At 51.6% G+C, this 20249-nt stretch overlaps 2 protein-coding genes across 4 annotated transcripts; both read right to left on the bottom strand.

Annotated features, from left to right (window-relative positions):
• Nucleotides 1-5821: 5821 nt before the first annotated feature.
• On the bottom strand, nucleotides 5822-13934 carry DDX56 (DEAD-box helicase 56). The gene is made up of 14 exons (XM_063086455.1): nucleotides 13845-13934; nucleotides 13603-13764; nucleotides 12608-12768; nucleotides 12296-12466; nucleotides 12061-12151; nucleotides 11238-11482; nucleotides 10803-10922; nucleotides 10076-10189; nucleotides 9863-9957; nucleotides 9158-9231; nucleotides 8932-9021; nucleotides 8100-8205; nucleotides 6408-6481; nucleotides 5822-6086 (listed from the first exon to the last, which is right to left on the bottom strand). The coding sequence occupies exons 1-14, from the start codon at nucleotides 13902-13904 to the stop codon at nucleotides 6009-6011; spliced, it is 1641 nt and encodes a 546-aa protein (XP_062942525.1). The 5' UTR covers nucleotides 13905-13934; the 3' UTR covers nucleotides 5822-6008.
• A 2770-nt stretch (nucleotides 13935-16704) lies between these two features.
• Nucleotides 16705-19880, bottom strand: TMED4 (transmembrane p24 trafficking protein 4). 3 transcript variants are annotated; one of them, XM_063086333.1, is made up of 5 exons: nucleotides 19858-19880; nucleotides 19397-19497; nucleotides 19114-19239; nucleotides 18750-18896; nucleotides 16705-17821 (listed from the first exon to the last, which is right to left on the bottom strand). In XM_063086333.1, the coding sequence occupies exons 2-5, from the start codon at nucleotides 19478-19480 to the stop codon at nucleotides 17672-17674; spliced, it is 507 nt and encodes a 168-aa protein (XP_062942403.1). In that variant the 5' UTR covers nucleotides 19481-19497; nucleotides 19858-19880; the 3' UTR covers nucleotides 16705-17671. The 3 variants fall into 3 exon arrangements, with proteins under 3 accessions (XP_062942403.1, XP_062942401.1, XP_062942402.1); XM_063086331.1 differs by lacking the exon at nucleotides 19858-19880 and adding an exon at nucleotides 19693-19852; XM_063086332.1 differs by lacking the exon at nucleotides 19858-19880 and adding an exon at nucleotides 19677-19700.
• Nucleotides 19881-20249: the final 369 nt, after the last annotated feature.

The following is a 20249-nucleotide window of genomic DNA, read 5'->3' as shown; positions in this document are numbered from 1 at the left end:
CTAAATGGACGAGAGATTCTGGGTCCTTCCTGAGGACTCCCTGGAGGGGAGGGTGGGCAGTTGGCCAATCTTCCCTGACTGCCCCCTGCCCCCAGCACCCCTAACCCCAGATGCAGGTACTGACAGAAGAGGGCCTAAACCTGGGCAGGGCTAAGAACACTGAAGCCAGGCCACCGAGCAGGAGGAGGCATCAGAAATGGAGATCATGTGTCCAGGCTGAGTTTGGAAGGTTGGGGAGACTGACCCTTCTGCTCATTCTCCATTGTACAAGAACCAAGTGGCTTCTCACGTTCATGTCAGCCCTGCAAGCTGGGTGGGACACCTTCATCCTGTATCCCTTGTTTTCTGGGGCAGTCCCCCTGGACACCGCACTGCATTTTCTAATTTTCAGCCAACAATGGTACAGCGAGCTGTAGGTACCCAAACAAGTAGTGACAGAGGACTGAAGCAGGGTCTCCCAGGTCGGGACACGGATAAGCCCCTGCCTCTACCTGATACCCTGGCCTCGGCAAACATGGGGCCCATGGAGCATCTCTGGGTTTGGGTGGGGCACAGTTAAGGCTTCCATGAGGATGGGGCGAGTGCTTCCCATCCCAGCCCTGAATCATAGAGGTGACACAGAGGGCGGGGTCCTGCCTGCTACGTCAGGGCGTGCAGACTCCGGCTCTGTTTCTACCACATCCTTTCCTTCCACTTTTAATTGGAAATAGTTCTCAGGAGCCTCAGGCAGGAGAAGGGTTGTGAAAAAAAATTACTCCCAAGTCATCAGGGACACCGTCAGAGGGAAACTTCTATTGAACAATTTGGCATGGGCCCTGCCTCCAAAGAGCTCCCACACCAGGGTGGGGACAGGCCTCCTTGACTGGAGCTTCACGAGGCTAAGGCAGTGTCAGGCACATGGAGAAGGTGCCCAGGCCAGGCTGGGGCTCAGGAAGGCTTCCTGGTCTTACCTAGAGTTACCAAATTCGACAAGTGAGAAGGAGGACATCCAGCTAGATTTGAATTTCAGAGAAACAGTGAATAACATTTTTACTTTAAGTATGCCCCAAATATTGGATGGGATATGGTTGTGCTGTAAAATTCCTCACTGTTTATCTGACATTTGAATCTAGCTGGACATTTGAATCTAGCTGGACATCCCATACTTTACCTGGCCACCCTTCAGCACCATGCCTCATGGATGACATGTCAGGCTCAGAGAAGGGCAGTGACGGGAGCTTCATAACTGCAGCCTGAACCCAGGTCTGCAACCTCCGATTCCAGCCTGGAGTCCAATAGGCTGAGCACCTCCCCTGCCACCACTTAGCTAGGTGGCACTGAGCTGGCTACCTAATCTGAGCCTCAGTTTGCCAACCTGTAAAATGGATACATGTGGTGGACATTAAAGCCCGCAATATTGGCTTCACCTAGGAGGGAGGTGGTTAGAAATGCAGAATCAATCCCAGGACCCAGAGCCGCAGAAGAACCTGCATTTTAAGAAGATCCCTGCGTGATTCGGTGTACAAGGCAGATTGAGGAGCACTGTATGAGGGCTCATCCCACAGGGCGATGGTGGAATCCCAAGTCACTGGGAGGTGTCAGCACAGAGCTGGGCTTTGACAGGGGCACCAGGTGCCTGGGCTGCACCAACACATCACACACGTTACACATCAGCCCCCTGCAAAAACCCTCAGAGGGGTCATTTTTACCCACACTTACAGGTGAAAACTCAGAGAAGTCCAAGAAAAGCAAGGCGCCTCCCTCATACCAGGCCACACAGCCAGTAAGCGGCCACCATGGCATGGTCTTACCCAGACACCTGAGGCCTGCCACAGCGGGTCTCTGCATGGCAGATGCAGCTCCTGGGGCACTCATTTGAAGACCCCTTGATGTATCTCCCTAGCTCAGTCACCCTCGGAGAACTTCCTGTTAGTCCTACTGCCCCGCAGCAGGTTTGTGGGCCATCAGGTGAATAGACACTGGACATGCTGAGTTCTGAAGGCATTTCAGCAGGAATAAATAATGGGCACTTGGGCCGGCCCTGTGGCGCACTCGGGAGAGTGCAGTGCTTGGGAGCGCAGCGGTGCTCCCGCCGCGGATTCGGATCCTATATAGGGATGGCCGGTGAGCTCACTGGCTGAGCACGGTGCGGACGAACCCACGCCAAGGGTTGTGATCCCCTTACCGGTCTCAAAAAGTCAAAAAATAAAAAATAAAATAAAAATAAAAATAAATAATGGGCACTGGCCTGGCATGGTGCCTGGCACACAACAGTTCTTCTTAGCCAAGGCAGCTCGCCCTCTGCAATGACTGACCACTACCCTTGTGATAAATGGAGAAGTGACACAGCCCCTTCTGCAAGGTGGGCACCTTACATAATTATCTTTCTGGGAAATGAGGGTGACACTTGGCAGGGTCACCTCCCTTTCACCATTGTCTCCTGGGGATCCTGCCCCTAAAGACCAAAGTCCCACAGACAACACATTGCCCCAAAGATGAGTCATGCATCCTCAGCAGACAGGGCTAAAGAATCAGCTGGGATGGGACTGCACTTGGGCCTCTTGTGCTCTGGGTCCAGAGGTTTCCAGCACACTCTGTCCTCCCTCAGGGTATCACCCCTCAGCTATCTGATCAGGGTTCTCACAGCTTAAAAAAATCCTATACCTTCTTGTACTGTTTCAATTTTTAATATGTGACTGTATTATATTTTCAAAAGTAAATCAAGTCAATTTTTCAGCCCCTACTGCATACCTTGGTGACAACCACTCTGGTCTTTTCATCCTCAGATGTACCAGGCACCCTCCCACCTTAGGGAATTTGCACATGCAGCTCCAGGACTGCTGTTTCCTCTCACCATTCCCATCTCAGCACTAACCTCGCTTCCTCAAGGTAGCTAGCATTCCCTCCAACACAGTGAGGCCCTGGATAGCCCTCCAGCACTCTGGAATTCCCCCAATGTGACCATCAGCAGTCTGTGCGCTGGTTCACCGGCTGCCCCCCATGCAGGAGGCTAAGACCCCCGAGAGTAAAGCACTGCCTTCCCTTTGCCCCCATCCCAGTGCCTGCACCTGGTAGGCCCCAGGTGTTGGGAGGACAGATGCCACCAACTCCACTGTAGTCGATTGCAGCTCGAGTGAGGCTGAGTTCAATGAAGGTCTGATTCTTGGCCCAATAAAGCTCCTTGTGTGCAGACTGGAACTTCTCTACCTGATTCTAGACCCCAGCACATGACCCAGACCCACAGGCGCTCATTCAGGCCTAGGTGTGGGGGAGACTGCGTCAGCCTGGGGTGATGTCGCTGCACTCCCCTGACCTTCCTGTCTGAGCCCAGGGCTTCCCCTGCCTGGAAACTGTCCAAGCTTCTTTGCTGCCCTAAGCTTTGAGACAGCACATGTCATACCCCTTCCAGGTCCATGAAGCCTCTGGAACTGCCTGGCCCCAGACAGCCCCCAGGTTTGTGCATACATCATGCACACACCCTGAGGCCAGAGGCCTGACCTGGTATGGACATGCTTGTGCCAAATTAAGGGCACGGGCTTTGGTCAGAGAGGATGAGTCCAAGAGGCACCCCTGCCGACCCTGAGCACCTGTTTCCTCACCTGTAGAGACACATGGTACCTGCGCCCAGGGCTGTATGGGCACCAAATGAGCCCAGCACACTTGGGAAGGATGCAGAGCCCTTCCCATTCTCTCCAGGGCCCTGACCACTTCAGACCCGACCCAGTGCAGGGCCTGTTGTAGCTCAGAGAAGAACACAGCAGGGGCAGACCCAGGGTGCCTACAATGTGCCTGTGCCCCTTGGTGTAAGAGCCCCAGTAGTACCAGCACCTCTGTGGAATATACTATGAAGCATATGTATCTCACAGGGCCTGGTTTTCCAAAGCCTTGCAGTTTCAAATATTGACCTTACAGAGGACTGGAAATTTTTCTCAGGCTCTAAAGTCTCTGGTGTAAGATAAAGATTTGTGGCACAGCAAGGTTGCTGACTCAAGGACACACTAGTTACTATATAAAGATACTGGAGAATTTCTGGAGGGAGAAGGAATGTTTGCTAAGATCAAGCCTTTGTTGGTGGATCACTTAATTGTCTAATGGAATGTCATCTGACTTGTTTCACTAAAAGTTACCAGCCTATATTGTTAAACTATAACCCCACCTATGTTCTCTTCCTATAACTTCCTGGTCTAATAAATAAATATAAATAAGTAAATAAACCCAATTCAGGGTTAATTTCCCGAGGAAGGGTTGCCTCTTGCTAAAGCGTTCCCAGGGAAGCTAACCACTTTGGGGCTTCTCATTGCTCAAAAAAACAGGCTTTAAGTAATCCTTTACGTCTCCATCACCTAGGGAAAGTGGGGTAACAAATCCGTGGGGGGCAAAGCAACACAAACAACATACCTCCACTGGGGTGGACGGGCTGAGGCCCAAATGCTGTCCAGCCCTCACTTGCTCTGTGCCCTCAGGTTTGCCAGGTAACTTTTGAGTCTCAACTCCCCCATCCAGAACATGGGAATAGTCTCCCCAAGGGCTACCATGATTTAGGAGGAAGTAATAGAGGCATTCAACAGCCGTCATTCCATCACCCAAGCGTCCAGCCCCTGGCTCAACCCTGGCTGTCCCCTAGCAGGAATACAGCAGAGTACTGGGAAGCAAGCTCTGGGCAAGGTGTGCTTGAAGTGAGAGAGTCAGAGAGACAAGTGATGGAGACAGGTCATACATTTTACAGCACAGCCTGGCCATAACATCTAAAACATCCAGAGCCCTTGCTGTCCCCAGAGCCAGGTCTTGGCACCTTGTGAAGCAGGGTGAAGGCCTGGCCATGGCAGCGTAAGCATTCTCCCGTGATGTGGAAGTGATACCAATGCATGGGTCTGTGCATTTCTTGGGACCCAGCAGATGCTCATATATAGTTGCTCTATCTCCAGCTCCATTAACTTTTTCCTTCTGAACACCCCTGAGCCACCAAACACAGAGACAAGAAGTCTGCTCTAGCTCGTAATCCCACCCAAGCAGCAACACTGCCCCCGCCCCCATCACCCACCCTGGCTTCCTAGAAATCCTCAGAAGTTAACAGAAGAGCAGAGATTGTAGAGACCCCAAATTTCAGGTCCTGCTACCCCTAGTCATACCACACCCTAACTATAACCAAAGGCCCAGCCTCCTCACCTCTGTTCAAACTTCTGCTGAGATGCAATACAGCTTGGTTTCCTTCTAAAGCACTCAAGTGCTTCCCTACTTTCTCCCAGCTCTCCCACCCCCATCCTATCTCCTTATGCCCCCAGCCTGGCCTGGTAATGCCTGATAAGCAGGTGACAATGACACTGTGATAAGCAGACTGAGTCAGCAGAGAATCCCACCCCTCCAAGCTGCAACCAGCAAACAGAAGCTGGTAGGCCCAGCCTTCAGGCTGGAAAGGTGGCCGGAGAGTGGAGGCCGGGCAGGAGAGAGAACAGCATGCATGTTACACTACCACTTGTACACTGAACACATGCAGACACAAGCTCACATGAGCAGTCATCAGGAAGGGACCAGGAGACAGCTGTCCTGACTCCTCTGAAGGGTGAGCGGCTTTCCCCTCTGAATCCACAATGCGCATGTGTTGGGGGAGAGGGAGGCTCATTGTCAGGAAGGCACATCTCCCCAGGGTACAGACCCATCTGGGGCCCCGCCCCGACAGCAGGGCTGCAGGAGCTGGGCAGGAGGGCTCTGGGCTCTCACTGCTGACCTCTGCTTGCCAAGAAAGGCACTGCATGTAGCAGCAGAGCCAGGGCTGCCACTTCTGGAAGTTTCCCAACTGCCGAGGTTTGGGGAATAGTTCCTTTTTATATGCTAGAGGCACAAGCAGGGGCAGCTAAAAACTTTATTCTGTTGTTAAGGGGCCTGGAAGTGCCAAGGAGCTGGAGGGCCCAGCACTGGCTGTCCCGGAATTCAGTCTGTCCAGGCAGTGCAGTAAATGCCAGAGCTGTGCCACCCCTGCAGGCCAGGGAGCTGCTCTACACTGTGCTCAGCCCCCCAGGCGCCCGGAGACCTCAGGAGGGCATCGCTGCAGGTCTGGATTTCTTTCCTCTGTGCTTGAAGCTGCGTAGTGGATTCTGGGCCTTCACCTTCTACGGGGGCAAAGTCACAGGTTAGTTGGAACCAGACCCTCCATCAATCCATCGCCTGTCCGCCCAAACTGAGACAGACACAAAGTGGCCAGTGACCTGGCAAGGCCCCCACAGGCCACAAGCCAACAAGACCAGAAGCTGCTGTGGACACTGTCAGGGGGAAGGGCAGCCAGGGACAGATAAGCTGTGCTCATGGGCGGCCACAGGAGTGTCCCTAGCCCACATGATTGTCCCAGCCACCAGGTTTTTGGGGCCCAGTTGTCAGGTGCCCTCTCTCCATCCTGAGCGCAAGGCGCCAGCACACCAAGGTAGGAGCTGTACCTTGGCCTTCCTGAAGGAGGACGGCTTCTTCCGCTTCTTGTGAGGGCGCATGAGGCCACGAAGAGCAGGAGGAACTGGAAGAGATGCTTGATCTCAGTGGCCATCTCACCTGCCACAAGCTCCAGCCTCCACTGCCATCCCTATCCCAGAGACGTGGTCTCACCTCACAAGGGGCTTCCAGCCCTCCCACAAGCCTTTCTCGGTGCTACCCCCACCCCCACCAACTCCACAGCAAATCGTCCAATTCTGACCCAACTGACAGCCAACAACACATGCTGGTGCACAGGGCCAGAAGAATGTGAGCTTGTTAGACTCCAGTCTAAATCACTCTTCTGTAGTATTTAAATTTGCTGCAATAAACAGTAAACAAGAAAAATATGTACAGCTTTAAAGAAAATGCAGCTGAAATAAGTTGATGGGTAATTACTTCACACCTGGCTCATCACTACAGATCCAGGTGTCCCCAACTGGTGGTCCCACATCCTTCCTTCCCTAGCACCATCCCGGTGGCACCTGACTTCAGCTCTGCCCTCACTTCCATGTCCCAAAGACTTCCCCAAGCCAAGTGCCAAAGATCCTCACATCCTGACCATCCCCGGGCCCTTCTAAACCTCCTGGACATATCATCTTAGCAGTGACTTTGCTCCAATTTAACTGGGAAGACCTGATCCCTCAGGCCAAAGATCCAGCACCGCCTTCTCCCTGCTCCACCTCCTGGCATCTCAGACCAGGACCAGGGCCTCCTCCAGTTCACTGCTGTTGAGAACCTGGCCCCCCACCATGGCATTTTCAAGTTTCCATCTCTTCTGGACCCTTCCCTTCCCATCACTCAGGCCACTCCTGCCCTGGTATATTCCATCTCCACCCTCCTGTCACCACCACAGCAGCAACACCACACCTGTCTGCTCGTGGTCCAGGCAGACCAGAGCCCATGGTACCAGGAAGGGGCCTGCACTCACTGCCCACAGCCACCTCCTCTATCTATTTTAAGCATAAAAGTCATACACACTCATTACCGAAAACTCACATATGGCATGTCGAAGAAGAAAAGTCATGACCCAGGACAGCTTGCATCAGATGAGCAGAGCCACCAGGTTAATGGCCATGTACAGACCCAGTTTTGGCTTTATTGCCACCACAGAAACCACTCCTGGGGTCCTGATATTGTACCTGCCAGCCCTGTGCCCCTTGCCCCACCCTGCCCTTTTCCCTTTGCCACCTCATCTGTTTCTGTTCATAGAATCTATCTCCCTATCGACTGCTCTGCCCCAGACTCCACAGGTGCTTGGGCCTCGCCTTCAGGGGCTGCTAATTCTGAGTGTTGTCCAGTACCGGGAGCTCTGCCGCCTACCTGACCCTTCCCCAAACCTGTTCACTCCCTTCAGCCCAAAGAGAGCCATCCGACCTGTCACTGGTTCATTCTTTCATCCAGTCAAGCCCTGGAGACTGCCTGGCCTGAAATCCTGGGTTTGCCACCAACTCCGTACTCCCGCAGTTTCCTCATGTCCACAATGGAGACAGCAACAGCTATCCCATGGGATGGGCGGACAAGCTTAAACGAGCGAGCACACACATGAGCGTACTTGTTTGTGTACATGTGTGCCGCCTGAGTCTCCTGGGTCCTGTTCCACCTGAGCAACCAATGCCATTTGCTCCAGCCCACTGCCTCCTGATCCCCCAGGCCACACTCACCCAGGTAGTCAGGGACATGGCCTAGGTGAGGCTTCACCACCGCAGGATGCAAGGGCAGGTCGTGCCGCAGCAGCTGGAGGTCCCTGGGGTTGTCTTCAAAGTATGTCTGACAGGGGAACAAGCCCCGCAGAGTCAGCACCCCTCTTTTTAACTTTGCAGATTCAGTTTTGAAAGGATAGCATGCTCACTTGTTTGAAAAGGCACAAGAGGTCATGCCATGAAAAGTTTTCCTACTGCCTTTGTCCCCGCCACCCTCCCTGTGCAGAGTAGGCTAGTGGAGCCAGTTTCTCACGTCTCCCTCTGAGTCCGCTGCACATGTATGAGGACTACATATTCAGTCTCCCTTGTCTGAAAGGCAAACAGCAGCACCCTGCACCCCTTTTCGCTTGGCATCCTCTCAGACTGCTCCTCATCGACACACAGACAGCCTCCTCATTCTTTGCTATGTCAGTGTAGCCTTCAGCTACGGAAGTACCCTAGTTTACTCAGTACGCCCCTATGGTGAGCTCGGGGGTGTTTCCATCTTCTGGTTCCACAGTAATGCTGTGATGAATGCGGGCACGTATGACCATGCTCATTCAGAAGTATGCCTAGCAAGTCAGTCCCCAAAGTACACGTGAACTTGTAATTCTGATGGACGTGGAGGGTGCCCACTGTGAGGCTGTGCCAATTTATCTGCTAGCAGAATGGGCTGGCTTCCTTCACTGGTTCCTGGCCCGTTTCCTCCCTCTCCCTGCCAAAGGCCAGCACAATACCTGGTTCTCTGCTTCTCACCACTCAGCCTGGCCGGCCTACTAAGCTTCATCCCCACCCTGCCTCCCTGTCCCCTCACCTTGAGCTTCTCTGAGTGTAGAAGCTCCTCCTTGATCTCCTTCAATCTCGCCTCCCGTATGGCCTGTTTAGTCACTGAGCGCATGGCATCCTACAGGTGAATGCTGAAGGTCAAGATGGTGGGGCTGCCCCAAACCCTCCCTCATGCCTGGATGCTCAGCAACAGGGCACGATCCCTGGGTCACAGCCCCGAACCCTCCACTCCCCACCCCACACGTCCAGCTCACCCTGCAGCGATAGCGGAAGCCCTCGATCTCCTCCATCTGGAACTGGTAGGGGAGCAGGATGGGGGCCCCATTCTCTGTGGAGAAGGCACCAGTGAGGGTCTCACAGGTGAGGGCTGAGGATGGGGTCTACCAAGACTGCACCTGCAGCCTCCTGCACCTTCTCCCAGGGTCAAGGCAGCAGGGGAGCCACCGCCTCCCTGGTATGCCAAACGCTCAGCTTCTCTGTACCTGGGTCTCATGGGACACCTCTATGGTGCTGTGGACGGGGGTAACCTATGTATCCTGGAGACATGGGTGTCATCATACCCTTGAGCCCCATCATACCCTTGAGCCCCAGGACCTGCCGTCCACTTTCCCCTCCTCTGCCAAGGGCACCCCGGCCACAAGGGCACCCCAGGATGATGCCATGCAGAGCAATCAAGGAGCACTTAGCATATGGGGTCAGGCGCTGTCATGAGGTATGTCAGAGTAGCGTGTCACGTCACTTAACGCTCAAGAGGCAGACTGTAGAAGTGACTTTGGACAAAATACCTTGGTCTGCTCATCTGTGAAGAGGGATAGTGCCTGCCACACGGGCATGAAGAGGATGGACATTGGAAGCTGCTGGTCACACTACCCTGTTACTGCTGCTGTCACTTTCCCAGGGTTTGAAGGTATCGTGGGAGATACCTGGCCTGGCCCAGCCCACATGAGCCAACCTCTTACCTCCACTGAGCAGCTCTTCAATCTTGCCCAAGTGGGACTGCTCTGTGGGTAGCACGAAGGTCAGGACTATGCCTGGGTTGTTGGCCCGTGCTGTCCTGCAAGGGGAGATGGCCCAGCCTGCATCTCTGGCCTATAGGAACAGTCCAGCAAGCTCTGAGCCTTCATCATGCCTACAGCCAGGTGCCTGGCCCCCCATATTCCCAGCCCTCCTACCTGCCGGCTCGATGGATGTAGGCCTCAGGGGTGGGGGGAAGGTCAAAGTTGAGCACAGCAGATACATGGTGGAAGTCTATACCCCGGGACACACCTGCCTCCGGATCAGAGGCCCTGCGGAGTCAATCAACATCAGCCAGACCCTTCCTCTCCTTTGGATAGGCATTCTCAAGCTTAATTAGCAAAACTTCCTCTAAACAAAGCATGGGGACCACGAGACCCTGATATATGTAAGACTCTTCAACATCAGAAGTGTTACACGAGTTGGGGTATCGGAAGGTGGCCTGGAGCTTTGACACAGGGCCAAACTCTCATTCTGAGCTCAGCTCTGGGGCACCAGTAGAACTCACTGTCCTCGGGGGCAATGTGAGAACCACCCCTGGGCCAGTCAACCCTTCAAGTGGACAGAGACTGGGGGGCTTCCCTTTTCCTCTCAGAAACATACTCCCTGCAAGTCACAGCCACACACCCGACACAGGCTGGCCATCTCCCCCGCAGAATTGCATATGCCAAAAACCCAGGTTCAGTCTTCCCCTTCCTGCTGCACGTTTACTGGGTACCCTTCATTCCCCTGTTCTGTGCCCAGGCAGCTGAGTAAGGGCCTAGAACCAGCCGGATCTGGAACGTCTGGCTCCCTGCTCTGTGCGCCCTTGTTTCAGTCTCCCAAAAAGCTGAAAAACAGGACTCACTTAGGAAGGCTGAGAAAAGAAGAGAAATGTGGACTTACTTGTCCCCTTTGGGCCCTCGGCCCCGATGCTTGCCCTTGACTGGGGCCCCCAGGACTTCGGCATCAGTTGCTATGACACAGTCGTAGAAGCCTTGATTGAACTGTGAGATGATGTGGCACCTACAGGCCAACAGTGGAGGGAGGGTCAGCCCCCTCAGAGCAAGCTGGAGGCCCCTCTCCCAGTCCTGGCACTGTCATAATCATCTCTTTCTTCTCCTTTCTTCCTCTTAATCTCTTTCCCTACTTAACCTTTGTGCCTCAACTTCCTTAATAGAAAAAGGAGTAATAGTAGGTATTTTAGAGTTGTGAGAAATGTCAGTATCAGTCAAGTCCACAGCCTGGCCCCTAAGCACTTAAAAAACAGGAACATCAACTGGGTCAGCTGTCAATGCCTACTTTCAACTTAACTCAATCAAGATATTGACCATGGCACACCTGGAGCGCAGTGGGAGTTCTCCATTAAGCACACATGTGGGGATGCTGAACTGCTCCAGGAAAAGGCGTAGCCGGTAACTCCGCTCTAGAGTGTTGACAAAGAGCAGGGATTTCCCCTGAATCAATGACAGCTTGAGCAGGGCATACAGCAGCAGGAATTTGTCTTCCTCAGTCTCACAGACCACCTGAAACTGCTGTAACTGGTCTGGCCCTGGCAGCTGGGACTCCTGCAACTTGAGGGTAACCTGGGGAGAGGACAGACCGATGATCAGGAAAGAAATAGAAGACAGATGCTACAGCCACTGGCTCACCAACCAGGCACCAACATTTTAGTGCAGGGCTGAGATGCCTTTAAGGATTCTTGGCACCCTCAGTCCCCTCTAGTTTTGTAACCTAAAAAACTCAAAATGCCTTAACTATTGTGGGGTATAGAGGATGGAAACTACACATAAAGTGCTTGGGGCACAGAACAAAGAGAGACATATCAGTAAACAACTATAGGTCCATAGCAACAGAGCTTCTGAAGGATACAATTTATGTAAGGCAAGAACTTGGCCTTAGAATTTTGGCTCTGTTGCTCTAAGCAGCTCCCTGAGGGATCCCTGCTCAGGCTTTTAGATAAAGCATGATTTGAACTGGGAAACAGTTGAGGATGCCTGAAAATATGTATGTAGTGATATCAGATGACTGGCTTTTAGTGCCTCAGAACCAGAGATAAAACACCCCATGACAACTATCCCACCCAAAACATCAAAAGCTCCTCTAAAAAGGAGCATCAAGTCCTCCAAGTGTCCCCATGCCTGCAGCTCAACGTGCCCCTTACCGGGTTATGTAGTACTAGCTCCCTGAGTGCTTGTACATCCTCGTTAAAAGTAGCCGACATGAGAAAAGCCTGGTAAATCCGGGGCAAGTGACTGAAATGAAACAGAGCCTGATCAGATTCCAGCTCCAAAAGCCTCTAATTGTGGCAGGCAGCAGAACTTCCAGCCACCCTGCTCTAGGTCCAATTCTCTATTCACAAATGTTTCCACCAGAAACCATCCCTACCTCTTCCTTACCAGAGAAGACTCTTGAGTTCTTCTTCAAATCCGAAGGAAAAAAGAAGATCAGCCTCATCCACCACCAGCAGCTCCAGGGAGTCACGCAGTTTCAAGCTGTCCTGCTGCAAGTGACTTAATATGCGGGATGGGGTCCCCACCACCACATCTGGCTTCTCCATCAGCATAGCTCTGCAGGTGGGCAAACAGCAGCATCAGGGAGAATGTAGCAGCTGAGACCTCATGCTGGACCAGCCCTCTCTCTTGCTACACACAAACCCAATCCCACATCTCTGTGTAGCTTCATTCCCCTGCGGCTGTGCTTTCACCCACCTCTGAGAGGCTGAGTCTTCAGCAGCAGAGACATTGGCCACCCGGATGTCCCGAGCACAGTAGGTAGCCAGCTGCTGAATCATGATCTGGGCCTGCCGTGCCAACTCCTTTGTAGGAACAAGGACAAGGCCTCTCACAGCCTGTTCTATCACAGGACCTGTCTTTAAGAACGTGAATGAAAGACTTTAGCCAGCAGTGCATATTACTGTGTCCACATGATGCTTTTCTCTACTTCTTCCAGGCAATCTGACCTATCCACTGCAACACAACTTAGCTTTGTTCTGATCAACCTCTCTGCCTGCCTTAGAATGTAGAGTGGAGGACTCTTTCCCTGGGCTCTGACTCTCAAGAAAGAATAACTTACTCTATGGCTATGATGTTACAGTAGTCCCCCCTTTATCCGTGGTTTTGATTCCCGTGGTTTCAGTAAACAATGATTGGAAAATATTAAATGGAAAATTCCAGAAATAAATAATTCATAAACTTTAAATTGTGCACTGTTCTAAGTAGCGATAAAATCTCTCCCTATCTGGCTCCTTCCTGCCCCTGACAGGAATCCACTGTACAACCTATCCACGCTATATACACCCATTACCATAATAAAAAAACATAGTACATTTAGGGTTCTGTACTATTACCAGATTAGACATCCACTGGGGGTCTCTGAACTTATCCCCCACGGATAAAAGGAAAATACTCTACTTAAAATGTACTAGTTATGGAGGCGAAATCTCATTCTAATTCTATAAGTAGAAAGGGAAGATGTGCCCCCTTTTTATCCTTTTTATAGAAGATTACTCAAGATTACACAAAGGTTGGTAATAGCAGCGCCCAGGTAAACATGAACTCCAGCCCAGAGCCACAACAGCACCAGCTTCTCCCAGGCCAGCCTGCATGGGGATGGGGACCAAGAGAAAACACTGCACAAACGGGAACCTCCCTTCCCAGCCTTTGGGGCCTGCCTCCTTCCTCTCCTCGGCCCTCCCGCTACCCACCGCCTTCCTGTGGAGCAGCAGCTGCAGCATCGGAATAGCATATGCGGCCGTCTTCCCGGAGCCCGTGCGAGCCCGAGCCAGAAGGTCCTTCCCCTCCAGGGCCAGTGGGATGGCCTTTTCCTGGATCAGCGTAGGCCGCGACCAGCCCAGGTCGGTGACGGCCTAGGAGAGACGAGGAGCGTGGTTCAGGCGGCGCGGAGGACGGCGCACCCACTAACCAGCTCCCCAGCTCTCCCCAGTACCTGCAAAAGCCGGGGATCCAGGCCCATGTGTTCGAAGCCCAACGCCTCTGGGTCCGCCATAGTCCTACTCCGTAGTGACAGCGCGCACGCGCGGCAGGGAAAATGACGACGTCGTGGGGGCGGGCCAAAGCAACATCCAATCAGAGTCGGAAGATCCGTCACTTCCCGGAAGTCCTGGATCCAAGGCTTCCGGTGTTTTGTCCGCGGTCTGCGGCTGCACAGTGCTCGGGTGTAACCGGATCTCCCCACGGTTCCTCTGGATCTGCAGGGGGAACCGCTGCCGGTGCTGATAGGGGTTGGCAGGATCGGTTTCGCTAGGTTAGGGTTGGGGCCGGCGAGGCGGGGCAAATGAGAGCAAATGAGGCGGGGCGCACCAGCCTATTTTGGAGACCGGGAGTGAGGCCGGGCGGAGGGGGACGGGCTGGAAGAATGAGCAGCACAGATCCATGGCAGCAGCTGCCTGAGACAGAGGAAGGAGGGTTGGTCTAAGGTTCCCATACCTGGCTGCTCATCAGTCATCTGCACAGCTTGATGACAGTTCTGTGGGTCTTAAGTCTGACATGGGTCTTCGGCTAAAATCAAGGTGAGACCCAAGCCACTAAGCTTGTCATAATTTGTTACAGCAGCAATAGGAAACTAATACAGGCAGAGACTAAGAACCCTTATCACAATAAAACTAATCCAGGTGGAGACTAAGAAACTTATCACTTTAAAAGTGGAAGAGGGAAACTAAAGAGAAGGTCAGAGTGGTGCCATGTGAAGACTCAACCCACCACTGCTGGCTTTGCAGATGGAGGAAGGGGGCCACAAGAATTACCAGACATGAACTGGTGGGTTAGCTCAGTTGGTTAGAACGCAGCCCTGTAACACCAAAGTCAAGGGTTTGATTCCTCACACTGGCCAGCCGCCAAAAGAAAGGAAAATAAAATTACCAGACGCTTGTGATTACATTAGGCCCACCCAGATGATCCAGGATAATCTCCCTATTTTAAAGTCATCTGATTAGCAACTTTAATTTTCCTTTGCCATATTAGATAACATAGTCACTGGTTTCAGGGATTTGAATATGGACATTGTTGGGGGGCTATTAATCTGCCTACTATACCACTAAAAACAAATCTACTTAATCAGACTGGAGCTGAGTGATGCCCAGGTTGATGAGCTTCCAGAGTGATCTTTGCATCTGGTCTGACATGGCCCAGCATCCGAGTACCAAGACTAGGTTCTGGCTGTTGTTAAATTGAGAACAGAATCGCTCATGCACACCAGGAAAAGTCAGGCTGGGAGCAAATGATGAAGATGGGTACTGCCAGTCCCAGTAAGAGCTGGGGAACTGGGCTGAGATGATAGGGATATTAAGAATGGTCACCCCTCGCCCCCAACCCACTTTTTTTGTGGTAAGGAGACAGAAGGCTGTTTGGTAAGGACGTTGCTGTCTAAGAAAGCAAAAATCTCAGAATGTAATCAAGAGTATAAGGGGGTGGTGGGATCACCAGAATTCTTTGGGTGTAGCCTATTGTTTTTTAAAAAAACTTTTTTAGGCCACAATGTATCTATGAATATGACACACCACTATGGAAATGCTTATTCTCCCCACAGCCACCACTTGTTGGCCCATCCTCTGGCCATTCCGATTCCTCCTGCTCCATCAGTGTAAAGGTGTAATGCATACCCATCTTTGTCCTCACTCCACTCCACTACCCTCCTCCCTATCAAAAATGAGCAAGAGGAGGGCTGGCCCGTGGCTCACTTGGGAGAGCGTGGTGCTGACAGCACCAAGTCAAGGGTTAAGATCCCCTTACCAGTCATCTTTAAAAAAAAAAAAAAAAAAGAGCAAGAGGAGAAACTCAGGGCATACTGACCTACCTGCATAACTGAGATGTGCTCAATTGTGTCTTCTGCTGAGCAGACCTTATCCTTAGCTTCCCGTCCTCTCACAGCCCAGGCTCCAGTCTAGCTGCTACTGGCTATATTTCTAGTAACAGCCACAGGACAGAAATGTGTCCCTTCCCAACATGTCACATATCCCCCAAGAGCCTCAGGCCAGAGGTCCACACATCTAATTAGTTCAAAGGATATCTGATTTCCCATGGTTTTTTTTTTTTTTTTGGCAGCTGGCTGGTACAGGGACCGAAACCTTCCACCTAGATGTTATACTACCATGCTCTGACCAACTCAGCTAACTGGCCAGTCTCTCCCTGTTAATTCTAACCTGAAGAAAACTGTAAACTATTTCAAATATCTGAAGAATTTTGGCATTTTGTTTCACTGAAGTGTTACACAGCCATCCAGAATTGGAAATATGAGGAATATGTAGTTTTTAATACAAAAATATTTAAATGAAAACTATAAAACTAAATTTCATGTATTTTTAAGGGTAAAAATAGGTACATATATGGAACAGCAGGGCATAAAGTAGCAAGAAGGGAAGAATTTACTTCTGTAGGCCAGATACATTTAATAAATAATATTTCAAATAAACAATGTATGAAAAAAATAAGAATGGGCAACTGATGGCATTAAGTTTTATACACAGGAAGTGCATGGAGGAATTTTAAGATCTGTTCAGATTTAGTTATTTATTTTCAAATTCACATTTCTGGGGGCTAAGAAGCTGGGTACTTAATTTCCTCAGATGATTCCTTGCTGATGTGTTGTCTACTTTGTGAATGGTTGAGCAACCAACCACCCTGTTCCCAAATACCCTAGGAGCTGGTCTGTCCAAGTCAGTCCTAGTACCACAAGTCCACACTGAAGTCCACTCCAAGTCATCACAGAGGCAGTCTAAGCCAGGAACCTTGCCTCCTTCCCTCTCTGCCTCCCCTCTGCCCATAGCCTCTTATTTCATCTCAAACACAGCTACTACAACACATTTTATTTCACTGGAAAAAATGTGTATAAAGAACCAAATCTGGTTCCCATGAAGAAAACATTTAACACAACTTAAATAAAAGTTAAGGGATGAGGGAGGGTAAGAGTGCACTGACCCATGCTAGCTCCGTCACTGCCTTACCTCTGACTCTGAGGCCCTATGGGATGGAAATCACAAATGTGTAAGAGAACTCTGCTTGGCCCTCTGATACAGCCATGAGCAGCTGTAACGTCTGCCCACAGAGCACTGAAATCATGAGAGCTGCCATGGTAGCTATTAGAAATGTGCGAATAAACAACGTATATGTACTGCATTAGTGTTTTCAGCTAGTTACAGGCAGCAGCACTTCAATGAGGAAGGAAAATATATAATTTATCAAAAAATAGTTCTACTATAGAAAAACATCTCAATCCTCCAGGGCCAAGACTGCCCCTTATTTACATTCACAAAGCCATTGAGTGAACCCAGGACTGACCACAGAGCAGGGGTCAGGGCCTCCTCCATGGGATATGCCACTCGCCCACTGCATAAGCAGACAGAGAGCAGAGGTGTCAGGCTGGCCGGTAAGCTCAGTTGGTTAGAACGCAGTGTTGTAACATTGAGGTCAAAGGTTCAGATCCCCGCACTGGCCAGCCACCAAAAAAAAAAAGAGCAGAGGTGAAGGAGAGATTTTTCATTTGCTCATTTTGTATGAGAATAGAGGGGAATCACTGGAGGCAAGAGAAGCAAGACTTAGTCCTGGGTAGCCCTAAGACAGATTTTGAAAGCTTGAACCAATGTCCTGTGTCCTTGAGAACCAGGGTTAATAAGTGGCTGATCTGAATGGTTTGCTGCCATGGAACCAATGTGACATATTTTTTTTCTTTTTTTCCCTCAAAATCCAGGTGGATAAGGGATAGGGTGGGGAAAGTACCAAATAATTGAGGTGAAAAGGAAGGGTCATATGGAGAGGGCTCTATACCAGCTTCTTGGCCTCAAAGAAGCTCTTGAGGTGACGCATCTGCCAGATGCCAGTGAGGATGAGGATGACGGTCTGAGCAATCGACCACCACAGTACCCTCTGGTTGGTGCTCTCGCTGGTCAGACGGAAGCGCTCTTCACGATACTGCGTGGGGCAATGGACACAAGGTTAAAAGAGCAGGAGAAACAATCTCGGGCTGTTGTGAGGTTCCCCCCATGTGTGACTTCTCAACTCCAAGACCAAACACCTTCTGGAATAGCGCCTGTGAATGCTGCCACGGTCTCCCTGTTGAGATTGCCTCAAAGAAGGGGTCGTGATGTCCTTCCGCAAGCTTCTCTGTTAGGACTGAAATCATGTTCCTACCACTTCAAACAAGATCCAAGGAAAGCAGGTAGACAATGGTTATTACTAGACTGTGAACTGTCTTCACTTTATTTATTTACTCGGCAGCTGGCCAGTATGGAGATCTTCACTTTACTTTATAGAGCTTAAAAGTGACTATCTAAAGCAAAATGTGGTCTATTCATACAATGGAATATTATTCAGCCTTAAAAAGTAAAGAAATTCTTCCACATGCTACAATGTAAATAAACCTTGAGAACACGATGCTAAGTGAAATAAACCAGTCACAAAAGAGTAAATACTGTATGATTCTACTTATATGTTACCTAGAGTAGTCAAATTCATAGAGACAGAAAGTAGAATGGGCTGGGGAAGAAGGGAATGGAGAATTGTTTTTTAATAGACACAGATTTTCAGTTTGGGAAGATGAAAAAGTTCTGGAGACGGATGGTGGTGAGGGTGGCACAACATTATGAATGCATTTAATACCCCAGAGCTGTACACTTAGAAGCAGTCAAAATGGTAAGTATTTATGTTACATGTATTTTACTACAATAAAAATTTTTGAAAAAACAAAAACAAAAACCACAATTATTAGACTGATACACTCCATTCCATTCTTTGAAGAGCTGATCTACCAAGCAGGGAAGAACCCAAGCAGAAACTCCAAGTAGGAATAGTGGGCATAAAGGTCACTTTCATCTCCAAGCACAAGGAGACATGCTCTTACCCGCTGGTAATCCTGCTCCTTTTGGATCTGCTCCACCTGATCGAGCAGCTGGCGGGCGCGGAGCTGCAGCTCCGTTAGCTTATCCTTAGCAGCGATCTCGGGATAGTTGTTGGCGTGCTCTCCGACCTGGATATTCAAGTGCACTCGCTACAAGGAAACACGGGGTATCTGAGTGATGGAACCTTCAACCATCTGTCCAAGGCTATGAAACCCACTCTTGTCCCTGGCTGTGGGGCATAAGGGCAACATCTGTCTCCCCAATTCTGACTGTGCCACAGAGTGTCACAAATGATGATGGCGACAAATCAATATTTAGAAACAAGTGAGATATTCCAATCTGCGACCAAAGAGAAAATCCTCTTACCAGTTTGCCACCGGCGAAGAGAGCCATCCTGGTTGAGTTGGAGTGCAGACAGATCTGATGGTCACCGGGCGTGTGGGAAGTGAACGTGAAACGGCCCTCGGAGCCGTACTGCCGGGACAGCACCACCTGCAACGTGCGTCATGAAGGCCCCACCTCTGCTGCGACCTCTCTAAGTGCAAGCTCCTGTCTCCTATCTCAGGACCCAGGAAGCGCTTCACACCCCACGGGAGTTCCACTGAGGAACGCTCGATGCTAGCTAGAGCACTGCCAGCGGCGGCCCTACCTTGCCCTCGGGGTCCTTCACTTCCACGTGCATGCCCAGGCCAGGGGTCGAGGGTAGGAAGACCTCCTTCTGCTTATCCCACATCTGGGTGCGATAGTTGCCTGCAGGACAGACACACAGTCACTATCTGGACCCGCGAGCCGCCTCTCCGCCCAGCGTCCTCACCCCCGCGCCCCGTGCGACCCGAGGTGCTGGGTAGGGCCTGGCGTCCTCGGCACCCTCAGGTCAGGTCTAGGAGGACGCCGCCAAGGGCCGGGCTGGGGACAAAGGGCCTCTCCACCCTCAGTCCGCCTGACCGATGACCATGGTCTCGTCGGGGATTTCCTCGATGAAGCAGCGTTTCTCGGTCTCGCCGATATGGAAGTAGAGCCCCCAGGTGCCCACTGTGCACAGCGCGAACAGCAGCAGCGCCGCCAGCCCCATAGCAGGGAGTCTCCCGCCCCCGAAACCCGCCATCTCACCCCCCCGCGCGCATGCGCGAACCGGAGCACCGCTCTGCGCCGGCGCGCCATCCAAGACCCCTCCCCTCCCGCAAGCGGTGGAGGAGGAGGTATCTGCGTAGTGACGCCCGCCCTCTGTCCCTTCCCTTCCGGTACGCCACGCCGCCGCGCACGCAAGCCTCTCCCCGCCCCTCCCCCGGCCCCTCCCCCCCCGCACAGCTTTGCGCCTGCGCGCTTCTCCCGCTATGCCTAGTGGGAAGGTAGAAGGGCCTGTGCAGTGCCACCCACCCCTCCGTTCCTGTACGTCGCCGTACGACACCGCTCTGCGCCTGCGCAGTGACGCTCACCTGCGCCCAGTAGTGATTTGGGTTCCAGAGCGCTACCGGGACGCTGGAAGTTACCTGACAGTGGCG

This window comes from Cynocephalus volans, chromosome 2 (assembly GCF_027409185.1).
Source record: "Cynocephalus volans isolate mCynVol1 chromosome 2, mCynVol1.pri, whole genome shotgun sequence".
Taxonomy (NCBI): domain Eukaryota; kingdom Metazoa; phylum Chordata; class Mammalia; order Dermoptera; family Cynocephalidae; genus Cynocephalus; species Cynocephalus volans.
This window is presented reverse-complemented; position numbering and strand designations above follow the sequence as displayed.

Bases quoted from the DNA above. Each gene is read 5' to 3' on its own strand.
- DDX56 (XM_063086455.1), bottom strand. From the start codon at position 13,904: ATGGCGGACCCAGAGGCGTTGGGCTTCGAACACATGGGCCTGGATCCC. The intron at 12,769-13,602 runs GTGGGTAGCGGG...ACGTTCTTAAAG, and splicing joins TGCTGCTCCACAGGAAGGCG to ACAGGTCCTGTGATAGAACA. The intron at 11,483-12,060 runs GTAAGGGGCACG...TCCTCTCCCCAG, and splicing joins AGCTAGTACTACATAACCCG to GTTACCCTCAAGTTGCAGGA.
- TMED4 (XM_063086331.1), bottom strand. From the start codon at position 19,852: ATGGCGGGTTTCGGGGGCGGGAGACTCCCTGCTATGGGGCTGGCGGCG. The intron at 19,498-19,692 runs GTCAGGCGGACT...TCTGTCCTGCAG, and splicing joins CGACGAGACCATGGTCATCG to GCAACTATCGCACCCAGATG. The intron at 18,897-19,113 runs GTAAGAGGATTT...GTTTCCTTGTAG, and splicing joins TCTTCGCCGGTGGCAAACTG to CGAGTGCACTTGAATATCCA.